General features: G+C 44.1%; 1 protein-coding gene across 1 annotated transcript in view; it reads right to left on the bottom strand.

Moving 5' to 3' along the window:
* Window positions 1–27,092, bottom strand: part of CNTNAP2 (contactin associated protein 2) — a 1,034,004-nt gene that overhangs the window by 83,951 nt on the left and 922,961 nt on the right. The window contains exon 16 of the mRNA XM_054160987.1: window positions 7,493–7,663. Within this exon, the coding sequence (XP_054016962.1) occupies window positions 7,493–7,663 (171 nt within the window). The remainder of the gene's footprint in view (window positions 1–7,492; window positions 7,664–27,092) is intronic.

Genomic DNA, 27,092 nt, shown 5'->3' with positions numbered 1-27,092 from the left:
GACATAAGAGTACCGTTTGTATAGAGTCATATTAAATTTTTATATTTCATCTTAGAGTTAGGGAAGGAAAAACATTCCAGAAAAATCTTCTCATCAGAGGCCTGTGGACATTTGAACAAATGTCTCATATTGCTTAATTATTAAATAAAAAAATCCAAGAAAATAAATGTGGGTTTTCATTTATTCAGCCAGTACAAGGTTTTGTGATGGAAACTTCCTAAAACTGAGCAAGGGTGTTTTTTTTCCCATATGTTCCTGACACATATTTACTCAACAAACTGAGGCTTGTGGCTTAGTTTTACCCTTTCTATTCCTTGTGCAATTACATATAATTAAAGCAGAACACATTTCGTTCACTGATTCCATTTTCTAAGGTCTCGGGTCATTGTCAACCATCTGTTCAAAACACAGACGTACAACTTTAGCAAACAAAATGTCCTTTTCACTCTTTGTTCTGTGTTCTTGTGTTTTAGCTCTATTCAGATCCCACCATTTCCTCATCTTAAATCCAAAGCATTTTTGCACACAACTGAGCCACCCTACAGGAACACCTGGACAGGCTGGAAAGATGGGCTAACAAGAACATTATGAAGTTCAGCAAGTACAAGTGTAAGGTCTTGCACCTGGAGAATCCCAATGAAGGTGTGCAGTACAGACTGGCTGAGGAACAACAGTGTGGAAAGGGATCTTGAGGTCAGGGTGGACGACAAATTCAATATGAGTGAACAATGTGCTACAGCAGCAGCAAAGAAAGCCAACATGATGCTGGATTGCATCAATGAAGTTGTCACCAGCAGAGATAAAGTCATTGTCCAACTCTATTCAGCATTTGTCAGATCACTCCTGGAGCACTGTGTGCAGTTTTGGTCCCTGATACACAGAAAAGTGTGGACTGGCTTGTTCAAGGTCCTGAGAAGAGCCACAAAGATGATCAAAGGAGTAGTAAGCTGCCATGTGAGGAAAGGCTGAGAGAACTGGGCTTGTTCAGTGTGAAGAAAAGGTGGCTCAGGAGACACCTTATCATCATGTTCCAGTATTTAAAGGGTGGCTGCAAAGAAGATGGAAACTCCCTTTTGGCAACAAGTCACATGGAAAAGACAAGGGGTAATGGGCACAAATGGTGGAGTCCCCAGCACTGGACACTATCAAGCTTCTGATGAAGAGGGGTCTGGGCTATCTTGTCTAGATGGTATTTATGCCAAGAAAGGTTGGATCAGATGATCTTTGAAGTCTCTTCCAACCTGGTATTCATTTTTTCTGTTATTCTATGATTCTGTGACTACTCTGTCTGTGGGATTCTCCATTTCTTCCTTTCAAGGCTTTATGGGAGTTATGCTTTAGATAAACACAAGTTCTGAAGCTCAACCACATGGGAAGTAGCATGCACTTCTACACCCTTTGGTATGAAGAAGGTTGGACTAAATGAGCTGATAAGACTTTTCTGGCACTCAAGACCTGTGAACAGAACAGATCTCCTTGTATTTCAAGACTCTCTCTTTTTTTGTTTTTTAAACTGTTCCTAGTCTGATCCTTGTTGGTAAATTGCAGGCTAGGATCTCTAGCTATAATGAAGCTGCCAGAAAAGAAAGAGATGCTGACAGATGGGTGGGTACTCACTAGATGCTACACAGTAGGTGAAGATTCTTAAGACACACTGGCTTGGACAAAAAAGGAGGGATTACAGTCCTTCCCACAGTCAGGCTTGTATGGCTGTCTCTCCATTTCACTCTTTCTCTCCCATTATCCTTTCTCTGAAACATGTACTTTCATCTTCTCCCTTGTACTTTGCTTCTCTTACTTCCCCGATGTATTTTTATACCCTTCAATGGGACTCACAGATGTTTTAGTTGACTTACATCAAAGGGAATAGTATCTAACTTCTTTCAGATCCTTTTCAAATCCCATTCTTAGAACATAACTGCCTTGTTATGGCTGGAATCAGAGCTCACTTACCTGGCTGTAAAACAGGATAAAACAATAAGCTATAAACTGTAGCCTAAAACCTGCCAGAAGATATTTCCCTCCTCCAATTTGCTCCCTTGTTCCATGAAAACAACTTGAAAATATTCCATCCCTGCAAGAGCAACATCTTCCAAATCTCTTGAACAGTTTCTTTGTAAAATGCACCTCTGACGAAGGGCTCACTGACCAGTCCAGTAGGCAGAATCCAGAGAAATGATTGAAAGAGAATGAAAAGGTAATCGCAGATAAACAGACTAAATGTATCTAGAGCTATTGGTTTATGTATCTTTATATGGCATCCATCTGCAGGGTCTAGATCAGGTTTCCTATCGGTCATCACTGGAACCCTTCCCATAAACTGGGCTTGTTCAGAGTAGAGAACAGGTGGCACAGGGGAGACCTTATCAGCATGTTACTGTATTTAAAGAGACTCCCTTTTTGCAACGAGTCACATGGAAAAGACAAGGGGTAATGGGCACAAGTTACTCCTGGGGAGATTTTTATTGGGCACAAGAAGAAAAATTTTCACAATGAGAGCATTGAGCCAGTGGAATCATCTTCCTAGGGAAGTGGTGGACTCCCCAACACTGGACACTTCTAAGTTTAGTAGAGTTTGGCTAACCATGAGGGTGTTCCAGGGTTTGAAAACAACTGCATTGTCCACCTTTCCCACTTAGACAGCTGTGTTTAAAGACAGTTCTACAAGGTCATCTCTCTAAATTACCTGCCCTGCTGCCCTCATTTACACAGGGGTGAGAGATGGCCATGACAATGCTGACACTGAAACAGCATGGATAAATTGTTCCTGGCTGCTGAAAATATGTGGAAAGGGCTCCAGATGGTAGCCTGAAGTGCCATACTGGAATGCAAGGACCTACTTTGAGAAGGCCACTTCTCAAGGGACACAGCTAAAAATTAAAGCCATCAAAACAACATCTCAGAGAGAAAGTGTTGCTTCAAGTTGCTTGACTGCAAGGCAGGAATTACTGCATAGCTTGGCTGGCTGTTAATAACCAGGCAGTTGTCAAAAATCATGACCACATTTATAATAATTGACCTAAGCATCTGGAAGATTTAATCATTTATCTAATTCCCAAATGAAATGGTCTTTTGAACTAATGAGCAAAAGCTTCACTCATTTGACCAAATGACAATGCCCATCTATGCCCAAGACTGAAGTGATTCCTGAGCTAAGTGCCAAATGAAGTAGCTCTGGAAGCTCCACAGCTGCATCAGCATGATGCTGTGCCAAAAGTAATTAGTTGTAATGAGAAGCTATACTGCCCCTAGGAGCAAACCCAGCATAGCTGAGAGCTGGTTTATGTGGATGTGCTATCTCAGAATTGACTCAGGTATTGCTTTAACATGAAGCTTCATTACAGACTACATTTGCCTGTAGGTTCACAAGTCAAACATGAAAAAAGTATCACAGAATCATTTGGGTTGGAAGAGACCTTAAAGATCATCTTGTTCCAAGCACTCTTCCATGAACAGAAACATCCCTTACTACATTAAGTTGCTCAAGGCCTCATCCATCCTGGCTTTGAACATTTCGGGCATGGAGCCTCCACAATTTCTCTGGTAAACCTATTCCAGTGCCTCTCCACCCTCTTGTGGAAGACTTTCCTCCTAACATCTCATCTAAATCAAGCTTCTAGTTTGAAGCCAATATCCCTCATCCTCTCACATCTGTAATGTCCAGAAAAGTCACACTTGTCAGACACTAAGGTTCTAGGAAAAAGAAAACAAGCCAAAACCCAACTAAGAACTGACAAAACAGAAATACCAGTCTTCCTGACACAGTAGATTAGATTGCTTTGGGGGATGAAAAATACTGTGTTTAAACAAAAATTTTCTCTTGAAGGACCATGCAAAATCCAAACCTGCATTTGCAGCTCTTCAGGACAGGCTTTTTGTTTGTGTAACTTTCACATTGTCCTGGGATAGAATGGAATTTGCAAATGTTGCTGTAAAAACATCTGGGTCAAAATTTTCCCTGAAGAAATGGATTGTTTTTTTCCATTTAACTTGATAACTTCTTACTGGCCCCTGGGATGAAGAGATTCCTCAGTGTCCTATGCATTCTTTGGCATGTGGCTAATGCAACATGCTCTCCTAGGGGACTGTTTTTCAAAGAAGTGACCTTCTGCTAGGAAAGCAAAACAACAACTCAATTAAAAGCAACAATGAAGGTCACCGCTGGTTTCCCTACTCAGCTAGAAAAATAAAGCAGTGGAAGATAAAAGCTGCCTATACATTAACATAGGGGAATTAAAAGAGTATCATGTGGATAACTCACTGATAGGGTAGAATTCCATTTTAGGATGCCTCTGGAGAATGAAATGATGAAGTTGTTAATAATTTTAAGCAAATCTATTAATCAGCCATGTGTCAGAGTCTGAAGGAATGAATGCTGTCTGGGCAAAAGCAAACAGCGATGGGAATTACAGTCCCTGGTCCGTCACTGCTTCTTGTCTGATTTTGGAGAAGTTACTTAAGTCCCAACTAAACACAAACAGCAAAGCACAAGAAGGAAAGTAAGACTTTTATCTTCAAATATCAGTTATTAGAGTGCTGTCTGTATCCTTTGCCCATAGAGCAAGTGGACCCATCCTGAAGCTGTGTCACTACTCTCATTAGCAAGCTACTCCATGTAATCCCAGAATCCCAGCATGGTGGGGTTGGTAAAGCACGGTCACACAGAGCAGGTGGCCCATGAACTATGGTGAACCATGAACAGATTGGTTTGGAATCTCCCTAGAGAAGGAGACTCCACAAACTCCAGCACCCTGAAAGTAAAATCTTTCCTCAAGTTCAAGTGAAACCTCCTGTGTTCCAGTTTGTGCCCACTGCCCCTTGCTCTATCACTGGACACCACTGCCCCCATCCTCATGACCTCCACCTGTTAGCTATTGATGAGCACCAAGAAGATCCCTCTCATGCTGCTCTTCTCCAGGCTAAACAGCCCTAGGTCTCTCACGCTCTCCTCCTCACAGAGATGCTCCATTCCCCTCAGCATCTTTAGAGCCTCCACTGGAATCTCTCCAGTAGTTCCCTGTCTATCTTGTACTGGGGAGCCCAGGACTAGACACAGAATTCCAGATGTGGCCTCAATGGGGCAGACTAGAGGGGGAAGAGAACCTCCCTTGACCTGCTGGCCACAATCTTCTTATTGCACCCCAGAATGCCATTGGCCTTTTTGGCCCCGAGGACACCTTGCTGGTTCATGGTGAACTTGTCCACTAGTACATGAAAAAGAAAGAAACAAAATGTCCATGGCCAGGAGAGGAGGTGGGGGTTGGGGCTTGCATAAATGAAACACTGGTGTTCTCAATGGTGCTTTTTATGGGAAGATGAGATTTTAGGTTAAATCCTCCCCCAAAAGTATAAAAAAGCTCTAAAAGAGAAAACATTTTCCCCGCTTCCATTTTCTTTGTCTGTCTTGAAAAAATATCTGCAATTTAAAAAAATGTCTGGAAAGTTTGACCTGAGACACCTGAATTCTGGAAGCTTTACAGAATTTCTGGACTGCTTTACAGAAACATGGCTACCTTCTCCAACCACTTCTTCTCTGAGCAATTCTTGTTGTCAGCTGACCAGCCAGATAGAAACAGAATGGGGTTCTGGAGATTTACTGATGTATGTGAAAAAAATGAAGCTTAAGGTAATTCTACATCTCTGCCAACTGTTCCATGAATGGTGACAAGTATGAGCCTGCCAGAAGAGCTGCTTGATAAATGGAATCACTAAAGACTTCAGCCACATTCAGAGTAGCATTGTATCACTGTTTTTTTTCCCATGACAGTCTTCCTTCTTAGCTGTTTGGAGAAGCTGTTTCTTAAATCAGAGAAATGTTCTTCTCTTCCTTCCTGTTTCCCCCCTCTCCTCAAAGATGGCATTCTGGGTCTTTGCTGAAGGCATGTGAAGGTATTTGTCAAGACTCTGCAAGTTGCACCTTCTTTTATAAATCTAGATAGAAAACAATCATAGAATCATAGATGGACTGGGCTGGAAGGGACCCTCAAAGGTCATCTAGTCCAACCCCTTCACAGTGAGCAGGGACACCTCCAACTGGATCAGGTTGCTCAGGAACCCATCAGTTTAACTCTCAATGTCTCCAGGGATGGGACCTCCATCAAGGAGATGAGATCTTGCTTCTACCTCCTTTCAGGGAGTTGTAGAGAATAAGAAGGTCTCCCCTCAGCCTCCTCCTATTCACACTAAACAACCTCAGTTCCCTCAGCTGCTCCTCACTAGACCTGTTCTCCAGATACTTCACCAGCTTCATTGCCCTTCTCTGGACATGATCATCTATGTCCTTCTTGTATTGAGTGGCCCAAACCAAACTGAGTATTCCAGGTGTGGTCTCACCATTGCTGAGTACAGGGCACAGTCCCTCCCTGGTTCTACTGCTCACACTATTGCTGATCCAGGACAGGATGCTGTTTGCTTTCTTGGCCACCTGAGCAAACTGCTGGCTCATGTTCAGGTCAACCAGCAACCCCAGGTCTTACTCTGCTGGGCAGCTTTCAAGCCACTCAGCCACAAGCCTAGAGCATTCATGGGGTTGTTGTGGCCTGATAGTTCCTAAATCTCCACATTCTAATTTGTGTGTCTAGACTTTGTGAAGTGTCAAACATAATATTTAATTTTAATATTAGAGGTGCACATGTACATCACATTGAATCTGCAGGAGGAAAAAGACCCTGCAAATGAATGTTGTCTTTCAGCATCTGATGCTGACTTCTGATGGTGACTTTTGTGCACCAATAAGCAGAGCTGGGTCCTTGTTGTTCATGATTTCAGCACCTTCCCTGAGCCATTAAAAATGGCTTAAATAATAAAATTAACTTCTTTCAGGTCAGTGATTTTATTAAGAGATAACACTCATAAAGATTTATTTTTATGGGATTTTTTTAGTGTTTTTAAATATCACTTGCAAGTTTCCAGCTCTTTGACCTCTCATAATGCTGATTAGGATGGTGTCTCTTTTCCATTTCCTCTATTTCCAGACCAACCATGAGATAATACAGAAAATGACATGGAGCTGAAGACTTCTAAGAAATAAATCTGTGATGAAATTCTGAAAAATCTTTAGCTATTGATGAGCACTGAGAAGATTCCCTTTCAGGCTGCACTTCAGGCTAAACAGTCCCAGGTCTCTCAGGCACTCCTCCTCACAAAGATGATCCAGGCACCTCAGCATCTTTAGAGCCTCCATTGGACTCTCTGCAGTAGTTCCCTCTGTCTCTTGAACTGGGGAGCCCAGAACTGATTCCAGTACTCCAGAAGTGGGCTCACCAAGACAGAGTAGAGGGGGAAGAGAACCTCCCTCAAGACTACAAATACGCTTCAATATATCCTCCCATGTAAAACAACTTGAAAATATGTCAAGCAGCTAGATTTGGACATTCTTCCAGAATTTGGTAAGCTTGCAGATGTTACTGAATGATTCACAGTTCTTGAAGCCCACTACCTGATGTGAACCTGCTTCAGGTGCCAAGAAGAGTGATGGGAAGCACATACTCACATTTCAGCTCCAGTTTGATGAAGTCAGTGTTCCCCAGATTCTCAAGAAACACGCCATCAGAGGCCGAAGTTTTGAAATAGAAGGAGATGTCTGCGCTGGTTTCCCCTTGGAAGGTGGAGAAGTGAAGGTAGGATGACGACGTAACGAAAGAAGCTGCGTTCCAGTAATTTCCTGCATGGATAGACAGAAAAGATGTCTGAATGCTCTGAAAAGTTGAAGTTTTTAATGTCAATATAAGCTACACTGTTGTCTACACTGGGAAAAAATAAAAAAAAAAGCCCAAACACCTTGGTTCTGAATGCTCCTTTTTGTTTCTCCAGATACAACACATCAGGCTTCATGAGGTAGTGCAAGTTAATGGCACATTTATTTTCAAGTTCCGAACTGATCACACTCAGTCACAGCAAAATGTGTTGCTACTACATGTATAGCATAGTAATGCTGAATTCATGGGAGATCAGACAGATGGGAAGAACACTGATTTGGTTACTGCCTCACCTCAGGCACAGATTTTGCTCTCAAACATTGTGGAATAGAATAGAATAGAATAGAATTAACCACCTTGGAAAAGATCTTCGAGATCATCAAGTCCAACCTATCATCCAACACCATCTAATCAACTAAATCATGGCACCAAGCACCCCATCCTAAACAACTCCAGTGGTGGTGACTCCACCACCTCCCTGGGCAGCCCATCCATATATAACTTCTCTGTCTTCAGATTTACTCTACACAACTCTACCCTTTACTTCATAAAATGTAGCTATGTCTGTTAGAAGTCTGTTAATACATATATAAACACAGAATGGTTCGGCTTAGGAAAGACCTTTAAGATCATCAAGTCTAGCGATCAACCAAACACCACCACAGCCATTCAACCACATCCCCAAGTGCCATGTTCACATGTTTTTTGAACACCTCCAGGGATGGTAACTCCACCACCTCTCTGGGCAGCCTGTTCCAATGCTTGACCACTTTTTCAGGAAAGAAATTTTTCATTATATCCAACCTAAACTTCCCCTGGTGCAGCTTGAGGCCATTTCCTCTCATTCTATTGCCTGATACTAGGGAGAAAACAACAACACCCACCTGGCTCCAACCTCCTTTCAGGGAGTTGCAGAGATTGAGTTGGTCTCCTCTCAGCCTCCTTTGCTTCATACTATACAACCCCAATTCCCTAAGCTCCTTGTCACAAGACCTGCTCTCCAGATCCTTCACCAGCGTTGTTGCCCTTCTCTGGACCTACATGGGCACTTTGTCAATAATCTGTTAGGACTGGATCAGAAAGATTTCTGTACACCTGAACTTCTATATTTCCTTCTCCTAGGAGCTACAGATATGTTGGCAGACTCTCAAAACAGGTTTTATTTCATTTGCTGGGTAAACTCACATGACATAAGTAGGACTTAGACAAAAAGTCAGGAATATATGAATGTGATTCTTGTTAAGGAGCTAATTTAGCTGTCCTGAATAACCTTGTAGAAATTCTTGCCCATCTTTATAAATTAAATCAGGGTTTGAGCCCTTCAGCTTTACATTCTGTGAATATTACCAAGTTCTAAGCCTAAAACACAAAGAAGGCATGACAAGCAAAAATGCTGTGAGAGCTACAGGGAGCCTACTATGACATTCACATATTGGCTGCTCATGGCTTGGGTGGGTGGATGCTTCCCTGGGTTAAAAAACTGGCTGGGTGGCTGGGCCCACAGACTGGTGGTGAATGCAGTTAGACCCAATTGGCAGCTAGTCACTAGTGGTGTTCCCCTGGGCTCAGTACTGAGGTCAGTCATCTGGACGAGGGGATTAAGGGCACCCTCAGTGAGTTTGCAGATGACCACAGGTTATGTGGGAGTATGGATCTGCTCAAAGATAGAAGGTTCTGCAGAGGGAACTGGACAGACTGGATCAATGGGATGAGGTCAATTGTGTGAGATCAACAAGGCCAAATGCTGGGTCCCAAGTGCTCTCTACAGCTACTTGAAAGGAGGTTGGAATGAGATCACAAGGTATCACCAAGGTTGGAAGAGACCTCAAAGATCATAAAGTCCAACCTGTCACCACAGACCTCATGACTAGACCATGGCACCAAGTGCCACGTCCAATCCCCTCTTGAACACCTCCAGGGATGGTGACTCCACCACCTCCCTGGGCAGCCCATTCCAATGGTGAACGACTCTCTCAGTGAAGAACTTTCTCCTCACCTCAAGCCTAAACTTCCCCTGGCACAGCTTGAGACTGTGTCCTCTTGTTCTGGTGCTGGTTGCTTGAGAGATGGGACAAGAGGAAATGGCCTCAGGTTGCAAAGGGGAGGTTTAGATTGGATATTAGGAAAAATTTCTTTGCTGCAAGGGTGGTGAGGCATTGGAACAGGCTGCCTAGGGAAGTGCTGGAGTCACCATACCTGGAAACATTCCAAAATGTGTAGACATAGCACTTTGGGGCATGATTTAATGGCCATGATGCTGCTGGGTTGGCAGTTGGACTTGATGATCTTAGAGGTCTTTTCCTACCTTAATGATCCTATGAGTCTATCATTCTGCTCCTGAATCTATGACAATCTGTGATAGAGGTATGTTAGATCTGTGAGTGAAGTTCAGATTCACTGTTTGTTTGAGCCTTGCAGCTAAACTACACTGCATCACACTACAACACTGTGAATGAAGCTCAACTTAATTGTTTGCTTGGACCTTGCAGCCTAGTCTCTTTTTGACAGGCTATCATTGCTGAGCACAACTGGTGGGCCAGCCAGCCAGGTAGCTTCATATTGGAACAAAATCAGTCAATTTTTATTTAGTGCTCCATCCAGTCTACTGAGGAGGCCCACCCCTAAGGATTTTACATTTCAGTTGAAATGCTGGGATCTGATTCTGCAGAAAGCCTTGGCTGCAGATGCTGCTGGGGAGAAGATGAATATGAACAGTGCAGATGGAATGGGGAAACCTGCAGCTTGAGAGAGATGTTTGCAACAAATTCCTACAGACGGAAAATCACATTTCTGTGTATCCCTATACATTCATCTTCAAACACTTTCAGAGGAAAAAGACATTTTATGAAGAGTACAATGGAAGTGTTTTGCTGAAGGTACAGAATGTTTTTTATCATAAAGTGGTATCTTTTGATAAGAAAGGGGCTGCCTAAGGAAATCTCAAACTAAAATTCACTTTTCTCACATTATTACCGTTGCTTCCTAGGGACCTTTGTCAGTCACTATGCCTTCAAATTTCTTTGTCACCGTTACAGTTCATTCCTCAAATGGTTTGAACCTATAGGCATGCTTCTCCCACTTGAGACTGAATAAGAAGTGGAAGGAGGAAACTAGGACTGGAGCTTAAACCACAGTGTAGGTCAAGATCACAGGTTCGCAGAAAGGTAGTGCTGACCTTCAGACAGGCCTATGTTTAAGATCCCTAGAATCATACCATCTTTTCTGTTGGAAAATACCTTTAAGATCATCGAGTCCAACCTTTATCTAACTTTATCAAGGCATGTGCTAAACCATATCCCTCAGCACCACATCTCCACCTCTTTGAAACACCTCCGAGGATGAGGATCCAACCACCTTCCTGGGCAGCTTGTTCCAGGCTTTGAGAAACCTTCCAGTCGAGAAGTTTCTTCTAACATACAACCTAAACCTCCTCTGGTGCAACTTGAAGCCATTTCATCATGTCCTGTCACTTTTTACTAGGAAGAAGAGACCAACACCCCCCTCGTTCCAACCTCCATTCAGGGAATTGTAGAGAGCCAGAAGGTCTCCCCTCAGACCTCCTCTCCTCCAGAATAAACAACCCCAGGTCCCTCAGCTGCTGCCCACCAGACCTGTTCTCCAGACCCTTCAACAGCTTTGTTGTCCTCCTCTAGACCTGCTCCAGCACCTCAATGTCTTTCTTGGAGTCAGGGCCCCATAAATGAATTCAGTACTCAAGGTGTGGCCTCATCACTGCTGAGTCCAGGAGGACAAACCATTCCCTGCTGCTGCTGGTCACACCACTCTCTATCCAGACCAGGATGCTGAGCACACTGCTGGCTCGTGTTGAGTAGACTGTTGACCAAGCTCCCCCCAGCTACTTTTCCACCAGACAGTCAGTTTCCAGCCACTCTGTCCCCGGCCTGTAATGTTCATGTGGTTGTTGTCACCCAAGTGCAGGACTCAGCATCTGGTCTTTTTGAACCTTATATAAATGATGCCAAAACATGATGTTAACAACACACATTATGGCAGCAAGGCTACCAAACCAAGAGGAGGTGGAAAGAGGGTTTATTTAGAAAGAACACTCCAAATGCTAACTTAGCCAATTACTCTGTCAGGATTATTGCCTTGGAGTAACTAGATCTTACAAAACATTTTGCATATGGGACTTGATTGGGAAAGTCTTGCAAGAAATGTTCTGCTAGGAAGAGTTAAGCAAGGAGTAGATTTTTTTCAGGGATGCAGCAGACTTGGAAACATTAAGATAGGGAAGGCAGAAAAGCTTCTGTTTTGAAGATGAGAAGAAAGAGGTGCTTGGAGACACAGCATCCCCTTTTTTGCCCTTTCTCCCTCCTGAGAGATAAAATACCATGAAAAGCTAAAAATTTGTATTGTAAATTATAGTCCTGGTGGACAGCATATTCCCTGTGGCCAGCAGTGTGCTCTTGTGGCCAGGAAGGTCCATGGTATCCTGGAGCACGCCAAGAAGTATGACCAGCAGGTCAAGGGAAGTTCTTCCCCTCTACTCAGACTTAGTGGGTCGCAATCTGGACTACTGTGTCCAGTTCTGGTCTCCCAGGTTCAAAAGAGTCCATCAGAAGCTACATCTTGCTGAGGAGACTGGGGCATCTGTAAGCAGGAGAGACAGAGAGATCTGGAGCAGTTTAACTTGGAGAGGAGGAAATCGAGAGGGGATCTTAAATGAAAATGGACAGGGGTCAAGAGGATGGTTCTAGACTCTTTTCAGTGGTGCCCAGTGACAGGACAAAGGGCAATGGACACAAACTAGAACACAGAAGGTTTCACGTGAACTTAAGGGAAAACTCCTTTGCTGTGAGGGTGTTGGAGCCCTGGAGCAGGCTGCCCAGAGAGGTTGTGGAGTCTCCTTCTCTGGAGACAATCCAAACCCACATGGACATTGTGATCCTGGGCAACCTTCTCTGGGTCACCCTATCCTAGCAGTGGTTTCAACTACATGATCTCTAGAGCTCTCTTCCAACCACCATCATGTTGGGATTCAGTGAGGATGTGGGTGTGTTTCTCACAAAGTTGTATGTTCCTCGATGATGGCATTAAGCCTTAGCACACAGGGCATGCAGAGGCAGGCAAGGGAAGAGCTCACCACAGCCCCTGAGGGCACTCTGCCACGGATATTTGCCTGGATCCAAGCAGGGATCAGAACAGAGTCGTGGCAGAGGTGCTTCAACAGGCCAGGTAACATTTTGTGATTCAGTTTTCAATTTGTGACAGTGATAATCATAGCTCTGGTTTTCTGCTGTGGAAATTAAAATCCAACTCATTAAGTTCCTGCAAAACAGCCCTAGCTCTTTCTCATTAGCTTGGCTAACCCTGAGTTAACCCTGTGCTCTCGATAATTTGTACGGTACAAAGTGTCTTCTCTCCTGCTCTGTAACGATTTGCTCTCAGGCTGAACACAACACTCCATTGCAAAGGGATGAGAACAGATAGAAAGACAACATTTTTCACACAGAGGGTGGTGAGACACTGGCCCAGGTTGCCCAGAGAGGTGGTAGATGCCCCATCACTGAAAATACTGCAGATCAGGTTGGAAGGGGCTCTGAGCAACCTGATCTACTTGAAGATGTCCGTGCTGACTGCAGGGCAGTTGGAATAGATGACCTTTAAAGCTCCCTTCCCACCCAAACCAGTCCATAGTTCTATGATTTTTAGAAGCATGAGAGTCTGTAGCCACCAGAAATTGCCCAGAACACAAAGATTAATGAGAACAGACACCTTAAATCTCAGATAAAAAGCTGAATAAAGACTTGAAGGTTGTGTTTTCCTCATGAAGTACCACCTCAGACAGGAAGGAGATGGCTGCCACAATATTGACAAGGACAAATTCACCTCGTCCTGAGTTACGCAACGGGGACTGACATCTTTTAATGCGTGGCAGCTCTGTGACTTGGTAACTCAGAGTCACTGGGCTTAGAGCACTCAGCCTTACAGCTTCTCCCTTGCTAGCTCCATCAATATCTTCTTTCTTAGCATGATTGAAATTCATGCTTTAACACCATCAATTCCACTTTTACATTTAAGCCCCATTGAAATGGAGAATGGCAATAGCAGAACTGTAAAAGATGTCAGTGCTTTTAGCCCGGCTAGGCAATAGCACTAGAGAACGAATGCTGCAATGTCAGGCAGCTCTCATGTATTACAATAGACCAAAAACCTCCAGGGTCCTCATCTGCAGCAAAACAGATTTTTTATCAAAACCATTATGTGAATAAAATGGGAGAAAAGTCTCCTATTTCAGAGAAGATGGATGTGAGAATGGAAAACTCTCCTGTGCCATGAAGTAATGGATGGAGATTACCCACACAATTATGCTCAACAAATCAAGGTAGTGGTTTTTCTTTTTTTCCCCTTCCTTTTCCGTTCTAGGACAGAGGACTTTATGCATGCACACTGAGACCAATTTGGGTATCAGAACAAAAACTATCACAACTTTGATTCACAGAATCACAGAACGGCAAGGGCTGGAAGGAACCTCGGGAGATCATCAAATCCAACCCCCCCTGACAAAGCAGGACCACCTAGAGCAGCTTGCCCAGGATCAAAATGTCCAGGTGGATTTGGAAAATCTCCAGAGACACAAACTCCATAACTTCTCTGAGCAGCCTGGTCCAGCACCCTCAGAGCAAAGTTTTTCCTTCTTCTGAGGTGCCTTCCAACCCCTGCCATTCTGTGACTCTTTTATTTCCTTGGTACTGTGAAATTGGCTGCACCCAGCTCCACTCCTGAATTTATGTCATAGAATCATAGAATTGGTTTAGATGAAAAAAAGCCCCTGAGCTTATCGAGTCCAACTGTCAACCTAAGACCATCATGGCCATTAAACAATGTCCCAAAATGCCATGTCCACTTTTCTTGAACACCTACAGGAATGGTGACTCTACCACCTCCCTGGGCAGCCTGTTCCAATGTCTGACCTCTCTTTCAGGAAATAAATTGTTCTTAATATCCAACCTAAACCTCTCCCGGTACGATTTCATGCCATATCCTCTCAATCTGTCACCTGATATTAGGAATAAAAGATCAACCCCCACCTCACTACAACCTCCTGATCTCCTTCTATGCCCAGGTGACCTGTGGGGATGTGGGGAAGGCTGTGGATGTAGTCTACCTGGACTTCAGCAAGGCTTTTGACACCGTCCCCCACAGCAAACTCCTGGCCAAGCTGTCAGCCTGTGGCTTGGACAGCAGCACTCTCTGCTGGGTTAGGAACTGGCTGGAGGGCCGAGCCCAGAGAGTGGTGGTGAATGGTGTCACATCCAGCTGGCATCCAGTCAGTAGTGGTGTCCCCCAGGGATCAGTGCTGAGCCCCATCCTGTTCAATATCTTTATTGATGATCTGGACGAGGGGATTGAGTCCATCATCAGTAGATTTGCAGATGACACCAAGCTGGGGGCAGGTGTTGATCTGTTAGAGGGTAGGAGAGCTCTGCAGAGGGACCTTCACAGGCTGGGCAGATGGGCAGAACCCAAGGGCATGAGATTTAACACATCCAAGTGCTGGGTTCGACACATTGGCCACAACAACCCCATGCAGTGCTACAGGCTGGGGTCAGAGTTGCTGAAGAGTGGCCAGGCAGAAAGGGACCTGGGGGTAGTGGTTGATGGTAGGCTGAACATGAGCCTGCAGTGTGCCCAGGTAGCCAAGAAGGCCAATAGCATCCTGGCCTGTATCAGGAATAGTGTGGCCATAAGGAGCAGGGAAGTCATTCTGCCCCTGTACTCAACACTGGTTAGGCCACACCTTGAGTCCTGTGTCCAGTTCTGGGCCCCTCAGTTTAGGAAAGATGTTGAGTTGCTGAAATGTGTCCAGAAAAGGGCAACAAAGCTGGGGAGGGGTTTCAAGCACAAGCCCTGTGAGGAGAGGCTGAGGGAGCTGGGGTTGCTTAGCCTGGAGAAGAGGAGGCTCAGAGGAGACCTTATTGCTGTCTACAACTACCTGAAGGGAGGTTGCAACCATGTAGGGGTTGGTCTCTTTTCTCCCAGGCAACCAGCACCAGAACAAGAGGACACAGTCTCAAGTTGCGCCAGGGGAGGTTTAGGCTGGATGTTAGGAAGAAATTCTTCACAGAAAGAGTGATTTGCCATTGGAATGGGCTGCCCAGGGAGGTGGTGGAGTCACCATCAGTGGAGGTGTTTAGGAAGAGACTGGATGGGGTGCTTAATGCCATGGTTTTATTGATTAGATGGTGTTGGGTGATAGGTTGGACTTGATGATCTCAAAGCTCTTCCAACCTGGTTAATTCTATTCTAGTCTATATTCTATTCTATATTCCATTCCATTCCATTCCATTCCTTTCAGAGAGTTGCAGAGAGCAATGCTGTCTCCCTTCAGCTTCCTCTTCTCCAAACTAAACATTGACTGCTGATGAGTTGTTTATAGCCCTGCCCCCCCCGTATCAGTCAGTGCCCACTCTTGTGTCATCCTCCTCTGCCCCAAATCCTATATTCCCACTTTCGAAGGCTGCTGCTATCATACCAGCTGTGTATTCCTCTGCATTGCACCACTGTGTTAGTCATCAATATCTCATCCTACACAAAGCATCTACTGGTTACTAGTATCTGTATGAATATATGGTTATATCATAAGAAGAGAAGCAAGCCTGGCAAGCCTATGGTGTTGCATCGGAACAACATCCACAGAATCTAACTGGAGATGGCAATATTTATGTCTTGGGCCACAGGTTTAGAGTTTACCACCATCACAGCAGAGCACCATTTGAAAAGAACCATGTAATTGCTACTTAAATTTAAATTACAATGGTAGTGCCTTAACTTATATAATCCAAACATGAATCAAGAAAAATAAACTCATCAAAGCTGCTACACAGATAGAGGCTTAGTAGAAGAAAAGTCCTTTGACATCACACAGGAAAAATAATCCCCAACTCAACAGATGAAGAGTGGTGCTGCATAACAGCAAAGGGAATTACACCCTCTCAGGGTAAATAAAAATATAGGTTAGATTTCAATTTTCAAGATAAAAGTAGCTCTGCACCTTTCTCTAAAGTAACAAATGGCTGTAAGTCCAGAACAAAACCTGCTGAGAATATCAACACAATATCAAAGATGAGCTCACAGTTAGCAGAATAGAAAAGTTAGCTTTGCTGTGGTGACTTTCACATTAAAGATGATTCAGATTTTAAAGGATAAATGCTAGGGTTTAGGAAAAAAATTACAATTAGCTCAACTCTAGCAGCATTATAACAGAATTGAGGGAAGGAGAGGGAGGGGAAGAGGGAGAGGAAGGGGGAGGGGGAGGGAAGGGAGAGGGGGAGGGAGAGGGGGAAGGAGAGGGGGAAGGAGAGGGGGAGGGAGAGGGGGAGGGAGAGGGGGAGGGAGAGGGGGAGGGAGAGGGGGAGGGAGAGGGGGAGGGAGAGGGGGAGGGAGAGGGGGAGGGAGAGGGGGAGGGGGAGAGGGGGAGAGGAAGGAGTCCAATTGCCTAGCCACTTTCAGGTCTGACCAAAAGTTCAAGTACGTTAAGGGCATTGTCCAAATGTCTCTTAAACACTCCAGGAAGCCTATTCCAGGTCTTGGCTACCCTATTCATAAAGAAATGCCTAGTCTCAGACTCCTCCTGTGCAGCTCCCTCCACCTTTCTGTAAGTCCCCTTCAGATATTGAAATGATGCTATGAGGTTTCCCTGGAGCATTTTCTTCTCCAGGCTGAACAACTCTAACTCTCTCAGCCTGTCTTCATAGGAGAGGTGTTCCAGACCTCTGATCATCTTCATGCTTTTCCTTTGGCCCCTCTACAGTGAGCCATACACGATCATACATTAGACTGTGATAGGATGGATAGGAGTTTATCTCCTTGCTGTTATAAATTACCTGGTTTTGTAAAAATTCTCAGGTGACATAACACTTGCAAGCCATAGATCAATGGCTATAAACACAGATGCTGAAGTTTTCTTTGCCCTGCCAGTCACTATATTTGCTGAGTGAGGGAAAAGTGCAATCACATTTATCAGTGAAATGTTGGAGTCAATGAAACAGATTCAGTGATGCAGAAGATTTTCCAGCACCTACTGTGTTACCTGCAATCATCTTTGGAAAATCATTTGTCAAAAGTCTTGCCTCCTGGTCACAATGCCTAATCATAATACATACCTTGTCACTGCTGGCATCATTACTTTCATCCATCTAAAGAATGAAAGGTCCTGATCTGGCATGGTTTACAACCTGGAGCTGTGTAATGTGCTGATGGAGCTTTAATGATGCATGTAAACTGGTGTCCTTTCAAGGGAATTTTTTTGCAACACTAACTGACCTGCAAACATCAGCTTGATCACCCCTGTGCCACAGGCAACACAGTGTGTAGGAACCCTGCCATGATACCAGAACAGTAAATATTAAACACAGGAACCTGCTGCAGTCCACAGACCATGACACTATGAGGATCTTCTCTACAGCCTTGTATGGCATAGGCTTGGGTTTTTCTATCTGTGCAAAGCAATTGTAGCTGTTTACCATTCCTATCTGGTGACAGCGCTTTAACCACTGCAGGCTCAGCTCCTGACTGTGCAAGGTGTAAGGCAAAGGCAGAAGGACAATGACAGGACAAAACAATGATCTTGACTCAGTTCCTCTGTGGCACTAAATTCAGTCCCTGTGCTATGGAAGTGAACTGCAGGAAAGGGAAGTTCTCTCTCTCTCCTTCCTACTTTGTAGGTCCTTGGCAAGGTGAGTGGACAATGAGATGAAGCTTTGGAGTTCAGGAGGGGCACAGGGCTAGCACACTGGCCCAACACCACTGGACAATGTGGTCCAGTAACCATTCCTTTGTCTGGGATTCCTAATTGCTATCTCTGGAATGACTTTTTACAAGAAGGATGTGCTGGACAATCTCTATGCAGCTCTCCCCCTCTACATTGTCTAGCTTCTGGAGGAGTTTCTCTGCTTAGGGTGACATGTCTGCTCCTATGTGTGGCTTCAAAGTTACTGGTGTTTGGCTATGGATCTGGTCTCAGTGTCCTGGCTTTCTGACCACCTGATCTGTGTTCTCCTTTGGCAGCTCACTTTTCACAAAGGAAAATGTTCTTCAGAATTAAAACGTAAGATGCAATTTAGTCTTGATATAGCACATTAACTATTCTTCATGTCATTGATCCCAGAATTACCTGTTATTCACAGACATCATCAAATTATTTTGCCTGGTCTTCTATTATGGGATGGATTTCAGAGTCTTCCAAACTAAAACAGAATATTTAACTTAGAAGATATGATTAAGTTCTTTGATGAATCGCAGTTCTGTGAGCTTTGATGAAACCTACGGCTAAAACCATTACCTTGAAGCATTAATCTAATTAACCAGGTGCACTGATTCCTATAGGTCCCCTTCAGATACTGAAATGCTGCTTTAAGGTCTCCCTGGAGCCTTCCCTTCTTCAGGCAGAACAACCTCATCTCTTTTAGCCTGTCTTCACAGGATAGGCATTCCAGCCCCCTGATCACCTTTGTGGTCCTTTGTGGCCCCACAGATCATGCCATGATCTTACAAGAGCTCACACTAGCTAAGCAATGTTTGAAAACAAAAAATTGAAAGAAAGAGTACTTACAAATTTCCTGTTTAAAAAGAAAACTTTTCTGTACTTCAGTGATCTCCTAGATGTGCCTGGCTATACTCTCTTTACCCACCACTTTTAATCTTAGCATTACCATCAGTGCCAGTGTCAATATTGTTATCAGAGAGTAAACTTCTCTGGGGCTGTTTAGTCTAGAAAAGAGCACAATGAGAGGATATCTTATTAATGTTTACAAATATCTGACGGGTGGGTGTTGAGAACAAGGGGGCAGGCTCTTTTCAATGGTGTCCTGTGATGGACACAAACTGGAACACAGAAGTTCCACCTCAGCATGATGAGAAACTTCTTTACTGTGAGGGTGCCAGAGCCCTGGATTAGGCTGCCCAAAGAGGTTATGGAGTCTCCATTCCTGTGCACCCTGCCCTAGCTGACCCTGCTTTGGTGTGGGGGTTGGACTCAATAATCTTCACATGTCCCTTCCGACCCCTACTACTCTGTGATTCTGTGAAGAACAAAGTAATACAGGTGAGCTCACTACAGAATTGCAGCTGTCACTCCTTGAGCAGTTACTCTTCAAATACTTCTCAGGTGATGCAGGACCATATCACAGTATCACCAAGGTTGGAAGATACATATGCAGTGTAATAACAAATGTAAAACAGAACTCTAAGTAATTTTTTTTAAACCAAATATGTCAACATACAGCAAAAGAAGGGATCTGAAACTATCACATCTGCTGCAGCAGCTAGTCGCAGAATTCTTATGGACTCGAGTGGTAGCATCACTGTGACTGAGAAGCTTAAAGGCATATATAAAAAAGATATAAAAATATATATAAATGTCTATATAAAAAATACCCTTATGAATTTAATGAAGGTTAAACCTACCAGAGTATACAGATACATAAAGACTTACATCCCCCAATAGAAAATTGCTAGCTTTAGCATTCAGAAGAATTAGTATTAAGTTTAATTTCTCTGTAGATTCCTTCCAATCTCAACTGCTCTGTGAAAGTATGAGCACCAAAGCTGAAATTAAATTAGTATTTTGGAGGTGACATGGTTTGTGAAAGCAAAACACTCCCCAACATCTACCAGAGATCTGATTCTGACCCCTTTCACATCATTCTGGCACAACTTTACTGTTCATAGAATTGCGCTCAATTTATACAAATCTGAGAGCATTTACTGAACACTTACTTCCCAAATCTTTTCCATCTCAGCCAAAATAATATACAATGAAAAAGAAAATGAAGTGTGAGAAGGATGTCTCGAAAAGAAAAAAAGATGTTTCTGTCTTTCTTTCTCTCTCTCTCCTTTCCTCCCTCCCACATCCTGAATACTGGATCCAGTTTTGGGATCCACATTACAAAAAAGACATTGAGGTGCTGGAGTGTGTCCAGAGAAGGGAAATGAAGCTGGTGAAGGGTCTGGAGAACAGGACTGGTGAGGAACAGCTGAAGAAGTGGGGTTACTTATTTTTGGAGAAGAGGAGGCTGAGGGGGAGAGGCTTCATTTGTCTCCATAGCTCCCTGAAAGGAGGTTGTAGTGAGGTGGGAGTTGGTCTCTTCTCCCTAGTATCAGGTGATAGAATGAGAGGAAATGGCCTGAAATTGTGCCAGGGGAAGTTTACGTTGTATATTAAGAAAAACTGCTTTACTGGAAGAGTGGTCAGGCATTGGAGCAGGCTGCCCAGGGAAGGTGGTAGAGTCACAGTCTCTGGAGGTGTTCAAAAAGCGTGTGGATGTGGAACTTTGGGACATGGTTTAATGGCCATGGTGGTGTTGTGTTGACAGTAGGACTCAAGGATCTTAATGGTCTTTTCCAAATGAAACAATTCTGTGAACCTTCTCTTCTTCAGGCTGAACAGACCCAAATCTGGCAGTCATGGGAAGTTCTCCAGAACTTTGATCACCTTCACGGCCTCCTTTGGACCCACATCAACATTTTAATGTCCTTCTTGTGTTGGGGGCCCCTGAACTGGACAGAGTATTTGAGGTGGAGTCTCATGACCACAGAGATCCTCCATTCTGCAACTATAAACAGGCAGGCAGTGACCAGCATTCCATGTTTCCTGCACACTTACAGCTAACACACAGAACAGTTGGCAAAGTACACTCCTGACAGCTAGTCTTGGCAATATCAAGTCTGTGCATGTGATGGTGGGTCACCTTCTCAGCCATCTTACATAGTGTGCTTAAGAACACGCTGAAATAAGTATTTGGCTTCTGTCCCAGTTTAAGTTAGAAGAGTACTAGCTCTGCTCAGGGCTGTGCCTTCCCAGCTCAGTCTCTGCTCAGAGCTGTGCTTTCCCAGCTCAGTCTCTGCTCAGTGAGGCACTTTCTGCAGCCCAGGGCAATTTTGCACAGACAGCAGCTGCTGCTGGCAGTGACAGCATGGGTGGTGTGAATTAGCACCAAGAACTGAGGTGCAGACCAAAGGCACTACTACATCTTGTGTGCCACCCTGGGCTGCAGGAAGGAAAAGGCTGCTGGCCATCATTCTTTTGATGCAGCCCAGGACATAATTTGCCTTCTGGGCTGCAAGTGCACATTTGCTCATGTTTAGCTTCTCATCCTCCAGTAACTCTGTTTCTGCAGGACTGCTCTCAATCTCATCACCTCCCAGCCTGTACTGGTATTGAGGATTGATACTTGCTCTCATATCTCTTCAGTGACAGCACTTTCAAAGGCAATCTCCTCTAAATTATTCTATTCTTCTCCCTGTGTTCTTCCTTAGCATCATAGAACTGTTGAGGGTGGAAGAGACCTTTAAGATCATCAAGTCCAACCTCTCACCCAGAACTCACAATCCCACCACTATTGCTATGTTACTACTACTAAACCACACCCCTCAGCACCACAAATTCCTTCTCCTTCCCTGAAAATGCCCATCCCAAACAAAAAAATTAAAAATCAGGAAGAAGAAAGAGTACCAGTTAATGGGACATTCAAATTTGCTTTCCCTGGGAATGTGAATGGAAGGGTAAGGCAGCAAAGACTTGGCAAAAAATCACCTCAGAGCTCAGTCTTTGCTGAGCTCACCTTGTCATTTCTGATTTCCATACTGAGTTCCTAGCAGAATGGTTGAACCTGCACAACGTCCTTTCTCTTTCATATTTGCTGAGCCCAGTAAACAAGGTGCCATGAGTGCTGAGGCAGTGGGGGCTGGTGAATAGGGTGGCAGCAAAGAGCATCTCAAAATGTATGAAACCCGCAGAGAGAGAGCAACAGGTCCTGTCCTGTCCTCTCCTCTCTTTTCTCTTCTCTTTCCATTCCATTCCATTCCATTCCATTCCATTCCATTCCATTCCATTCCATTCCATTCCATTCCATTCCATTCCATTCCATTCCATTCCATTCCATTCCTTCTTCAAATAACTGAAACAGCAAACATCCCCTAAACCACCAGATCAATTAATGGTTAAAAGATGCTTATTTGTAAAGTCATTTGGGTTTTGCCCTGCCAAAAGCAAGATGGGAGGTCAAAGTCAAGCTGTCATCTTCATAACCTTTTAATTTCATATCTTCCTCTTTGATTACCACTTTTTTAGATTGGAAAACTAGTATCACTGGGAATTTTGTTTCCTGTCCCCCACCTCAGCCACACATCAATAATTTTTTTGGCTTGAAAAAAGAATGAAATCTATTTTTCAATCAGCTGATTACTTGTCTGCAGACTTGGCAATCTGGCAATCAAAGCCATCTTACTGCTGTGCCGTCCCCTAAAGAGAATGCTTTTCAAAAACAAACAGTAAGAGGAGAGTTGTGTGCCAGATTTTACTGTAAGATAAGATGAATTTCTTTCTTTAATGAGATGAATCAGTATTTCATTGCATAAATAAGATTACTCTTTAAAATGCAGAGAACATACTCTGCCGCTAATTATAGATGCAAATCAGGAAACGGTAGATTGACCTTAATAGCTTTTAGTCTTTCTTCATCAGGAATATGCTACAGCTATAAAATCTCTTCAGCTTATCCAACCTATTTAATGTTATAAGGAATTTTATCTGACATTACTGCAGTTGAATAGAGAGATGGTTGGAATTAAAGCCTGAGGAAAAAAAAGTATCTGTATACACAAGAAGCTTTGAAGGGCTTTCTAAAGCTCTTGTGAAGATTGCCTGCTTAAGCTTTATAACAACATGGCAAGCATGGGCTTTTATTTATTTTTTTTTCCTGGACACAAAGCCTAATGCCCAGTTTTCTGTTTGCCTTAACTCATGTGAGCGTCTCTGCTGAGCAGCCTCTCAAAGAACAAGATTAAACCTTTTCCCCTGTTACCCTGACTTTTAATCCTGAGGGAATCAGAAATCAAAATGATTGAAAAGGCAACACGAAGAGTCATGCCTAGCCATGGAGGGTAATAACTAGGTATAGAAAAGTTTAGATAAATGCATGATCTGATGTTACCTCTCTCTCAAGGTGGCTTAATCACAGGTTTCCGCACAGAAAGGAACCAGATTTCAAATACTTGTGCTGGGCTTGCTGCCAGCAAACATCATAATTGAGTGCTGCTATCAGCCCTTCAGAAAGGAAAAGCAGAAAAAAGGCAAAAGGAAAAGTTCTTGTCCTTCTAATAAGTTTGGCATGTGAACATGCTTGTCAGGGAAATAGAACTCCAGATCCTAAATGGTATCCTAATGAAAAGAAGGACTCAGGCCTTGGTCTCACATGGGAATCTCACTACAAGAAAGGAAAGGCATTGAAGTGCTGGAGCGTGTCCACAGAAGGACAAAGAAGATGGTGAAGGGTCTGATGAACAGATCTGGTGAGGCAACTGGTGAGGGGAGACCTCATTGTTCTCTACAACTCTCAGCAAGGCACTTGGAATGAGGTGAGGGTTGGTCTCTTCTCCCTAAATGGGAGGAAATGGCCTGAAATTGTTCTAGAGGAGGTTTAGGTTGGATGCTAGGAAAAACATCTTTCCTGAAAGAGTGATCAGGCATTGAAACAGGCTGCCCAGGGAGGTGGTGGAGTCACTGTCCCTGGACGTGTTCAAGATAAGTGTGGACTTTGGGACATGGCTTAATGGCCACGGTGTTCTTAGGCTGAAGTTTGGATTCAAAGGTCTAAAAGGTCTTTTCCAACTGAAACAATTCTATGATTCTAACTCATGGATCAGATTTGAAGGCAGAATAGATAGTCTTCTCCTCAGATGCTGGCCACTGAAGAAGAGGCTGGTGACCCCTCAGCTTTGCCCCAAATCTGACGTCCTCAGGAGGGAATCCCTTGTTGGACAGTTTAGGGTCACCTGTCCCTGCTCCCTGCAGCCTTTTTCTTGCTGCACCCCAAGGTGCACACAATAGGTAGCAGTGCCCTTGGTCTGCACCCTGAGCCTTGGTGCTAACTCTCCCCATCAGCACTGTCAGTGCCAGCAGCAGCCACTGGCTGTGCAAAGCTGTCCTGAGCTGCAAAAAGCAGTGGCAGTGAGAAGCAGTGAAAGTGGTGCAAGAGGTGACACCGAGGGCATTGGCTCATCTGCACTATGTTTGAAGAAATGAAGAGAAGGTAATTTAAGCTATTACCTCATGTTCTGCTACATTTGGTGCTGCGGCTGTGAGACCTCGAATTATTGCTCAGAGCTTCCAGAACTGTTTCCTCATCAAGTGTCCCCTTCCTGTGCCACATTCACAGCAGTTTCACACCCACAGAAGGAGTAAACATGCACAAACACCACTACAGTGACCACAGTAACGTGGAAGACAACCTACAATTTCATGCTGGTTTGCTTCCACAAAAGATTGTATCTTGGGCTGCATCAAAAGAAGCATGGCCAGAAGGTTGAGAGAGGTGATTCTTCCCCTGTGCTCTTTGTGAGACCCCACCTGGAGTACTGCATCCAGTCCTGGGGCCCCCAACACAAGAAGGACATGGTTGTGTTGGAGAGCATGCATAGGATGCCGTGAAGATGACTGAAGGGCTGAAGCACCTCTCTGGTAAAAACAGGATGAAAGAATTTGGGTTGTTCAGTCTAGAGAAAAGAAGTCTCTGGAGAGACCTTAGAGCAGCCTTCCAGTATTTGAAGAGGGCTACAAGAGAGCTGGAGAAGGACTTTTTACAAAGACATGGAGTGAAAGGATGAGGAGGAAGGCTTTGAGCTAGAAGAAGGGAGATTTAGACTGGACATTACAAATAAATTCTTTACAGTGAGAGTGGTTAGACACTGGAACAGGTTGCCCAGGGAAACTGTGAATGTCTCCTCCCTGGGGGTGTCCTAGGCCAGGCTGGGTGGGGCTTTGAGCCACCTGGTCTAGTTGAAGGGGTCCCTGGCCATAGCAGGGAAGTTGGAACTAGATAATCTTTAAGGTCCCTTCCAACCTAAACCATTTTCTGAATCTATGAAACACCACTTCACACTTCTGAGGCCAAATTTGGGATAGGTGGCCACAGTTCTGTAGCTTCCTGTAAGCATTTGCAATAAATAATGCAATTTTAATTAACACAGGATATAATAACTCTAATTAAATCTAAATTGAAAGCATGTTCGGGAACTCAGATTTGAACATTGCCCAATACAAGCTGCCAGAAGTGGCAGCTTCAGTCCCATTACTCTGAGTTTTATCTCTATGCTAAAACTGACCTGGTAAATGACTCCCCTGGGTAATGTGCAATGCCATAAAATTAAACACTGATTTATTACTTAAATAAAATACATCAGAGAGCATCAGGATGTTAAACATCAGGGATGGCTTGTTTTGCAAACCATATTTAATGGCACACCCAGCTGGTAGTCCTTCAACAGAACTGAAGCAAATGAACAACCTTGTTTCTAAATAAAGGCAGACAAAAGAGCAACAGTAAACTTCAGGAGAGAGTCCAATGGAGGCCCCCAAGATGTTGAAGGGACTGGAGCACCTCTGTGAGGAGGAAAGGCTGAAAAACCTGGGGCTGTTTAGCTTGGAGAAGAGAAGCTTGAGAGGGGCTCTTCTCAATGCTGATCAATTGCTAAAGGGGGGGGAGGGGGCGGGGGGAGGAAGGGGAGCAAGAGGATGGTGTCAGACTCTTTCCAGTGGTGTCCAGCGATAGGACAAGAAGCAATTGGCACAAACTGAAACCCAGAAAGTTCCACCTGAACTTAAAGAAGACATCTCTGATGTGAGAGTGATGAAGTCCTGGAGCAGGCTGCTCAGGCTGCTCAGAGAGATTGTAGTCTCCTTCTCCGGAGACTTTCAAAACCCACCTCAATGTGTTTCTGTGCAACCTGCTCTCTGTGACTCTGCTTTAGCAGGGGGGCTGGACTAGATGAGGTCCCTTCCAGAGACCCCTTCCAACCCTCACCATTGTGTAATTCTGATTCTGTAATAGCGAATGTGGGCTACCAGCAACATGCATATGTGGTCATGCAACAGCTACCACAGGTGCCTGGAAGTTTCTATCTTCACTAAACAAACCCTTTATTGATACAGATCACCTCCAGGAATGGTGGTTTCGGGAAACACCCTTGTCTGAAGCGTTACTGCTTTCAGTTCACTGGCTGCTGTTCATTATCAGAGCTGCTTTATGCCAGCCTGGCTAGCCAGATAGGAGACTGATATCCTCCACTCTAAAGATTCAGTTGCAACTCTCCTAGTGACATCAAAGGAAGCTCAACCAAGAATGACAACACCTCCTCTTTTACAGTTCTTTTCTTTGTTCCTCCTCGAGTTCATGCAGAACTGGAGCAGATCAAGCATCAATCCTCCATCAGCTCTGTAGCTGAGAAGGAGGAATAATGCACACAGTCCGTGGCACTGATGAAATAGAATTCATTTTTCTCCAAGTGCTGGAAGTTAATGATGATAATAATCAAGTAGGCCAGGTTTTCACAAGGGTTACAAGGGCAAGGTAGGTGACCCTGGAAAGATTTCAG

The sequence above is a fragment of the Dryobates pubescens genome, chromosome 4 (assembly GCF_014839835.1).
Source record: "Dryobates pubescens isolate bDryPub1 chromosome 4, bDryPub1.pri, whole genome shotgun sequence".
Taxonomy (NCBI): domain Eukaryota; kingdom Metazoa; phylum Chordata; class Aves; order Piciformes; family Picidae; genus Dryobates; species Dryobates pubescens.
The sequence above is the reverse complement of the archived record's forward strand: the minus strand, read 5'-3'. Positions and strand labels throughout refer to the sequence as shown.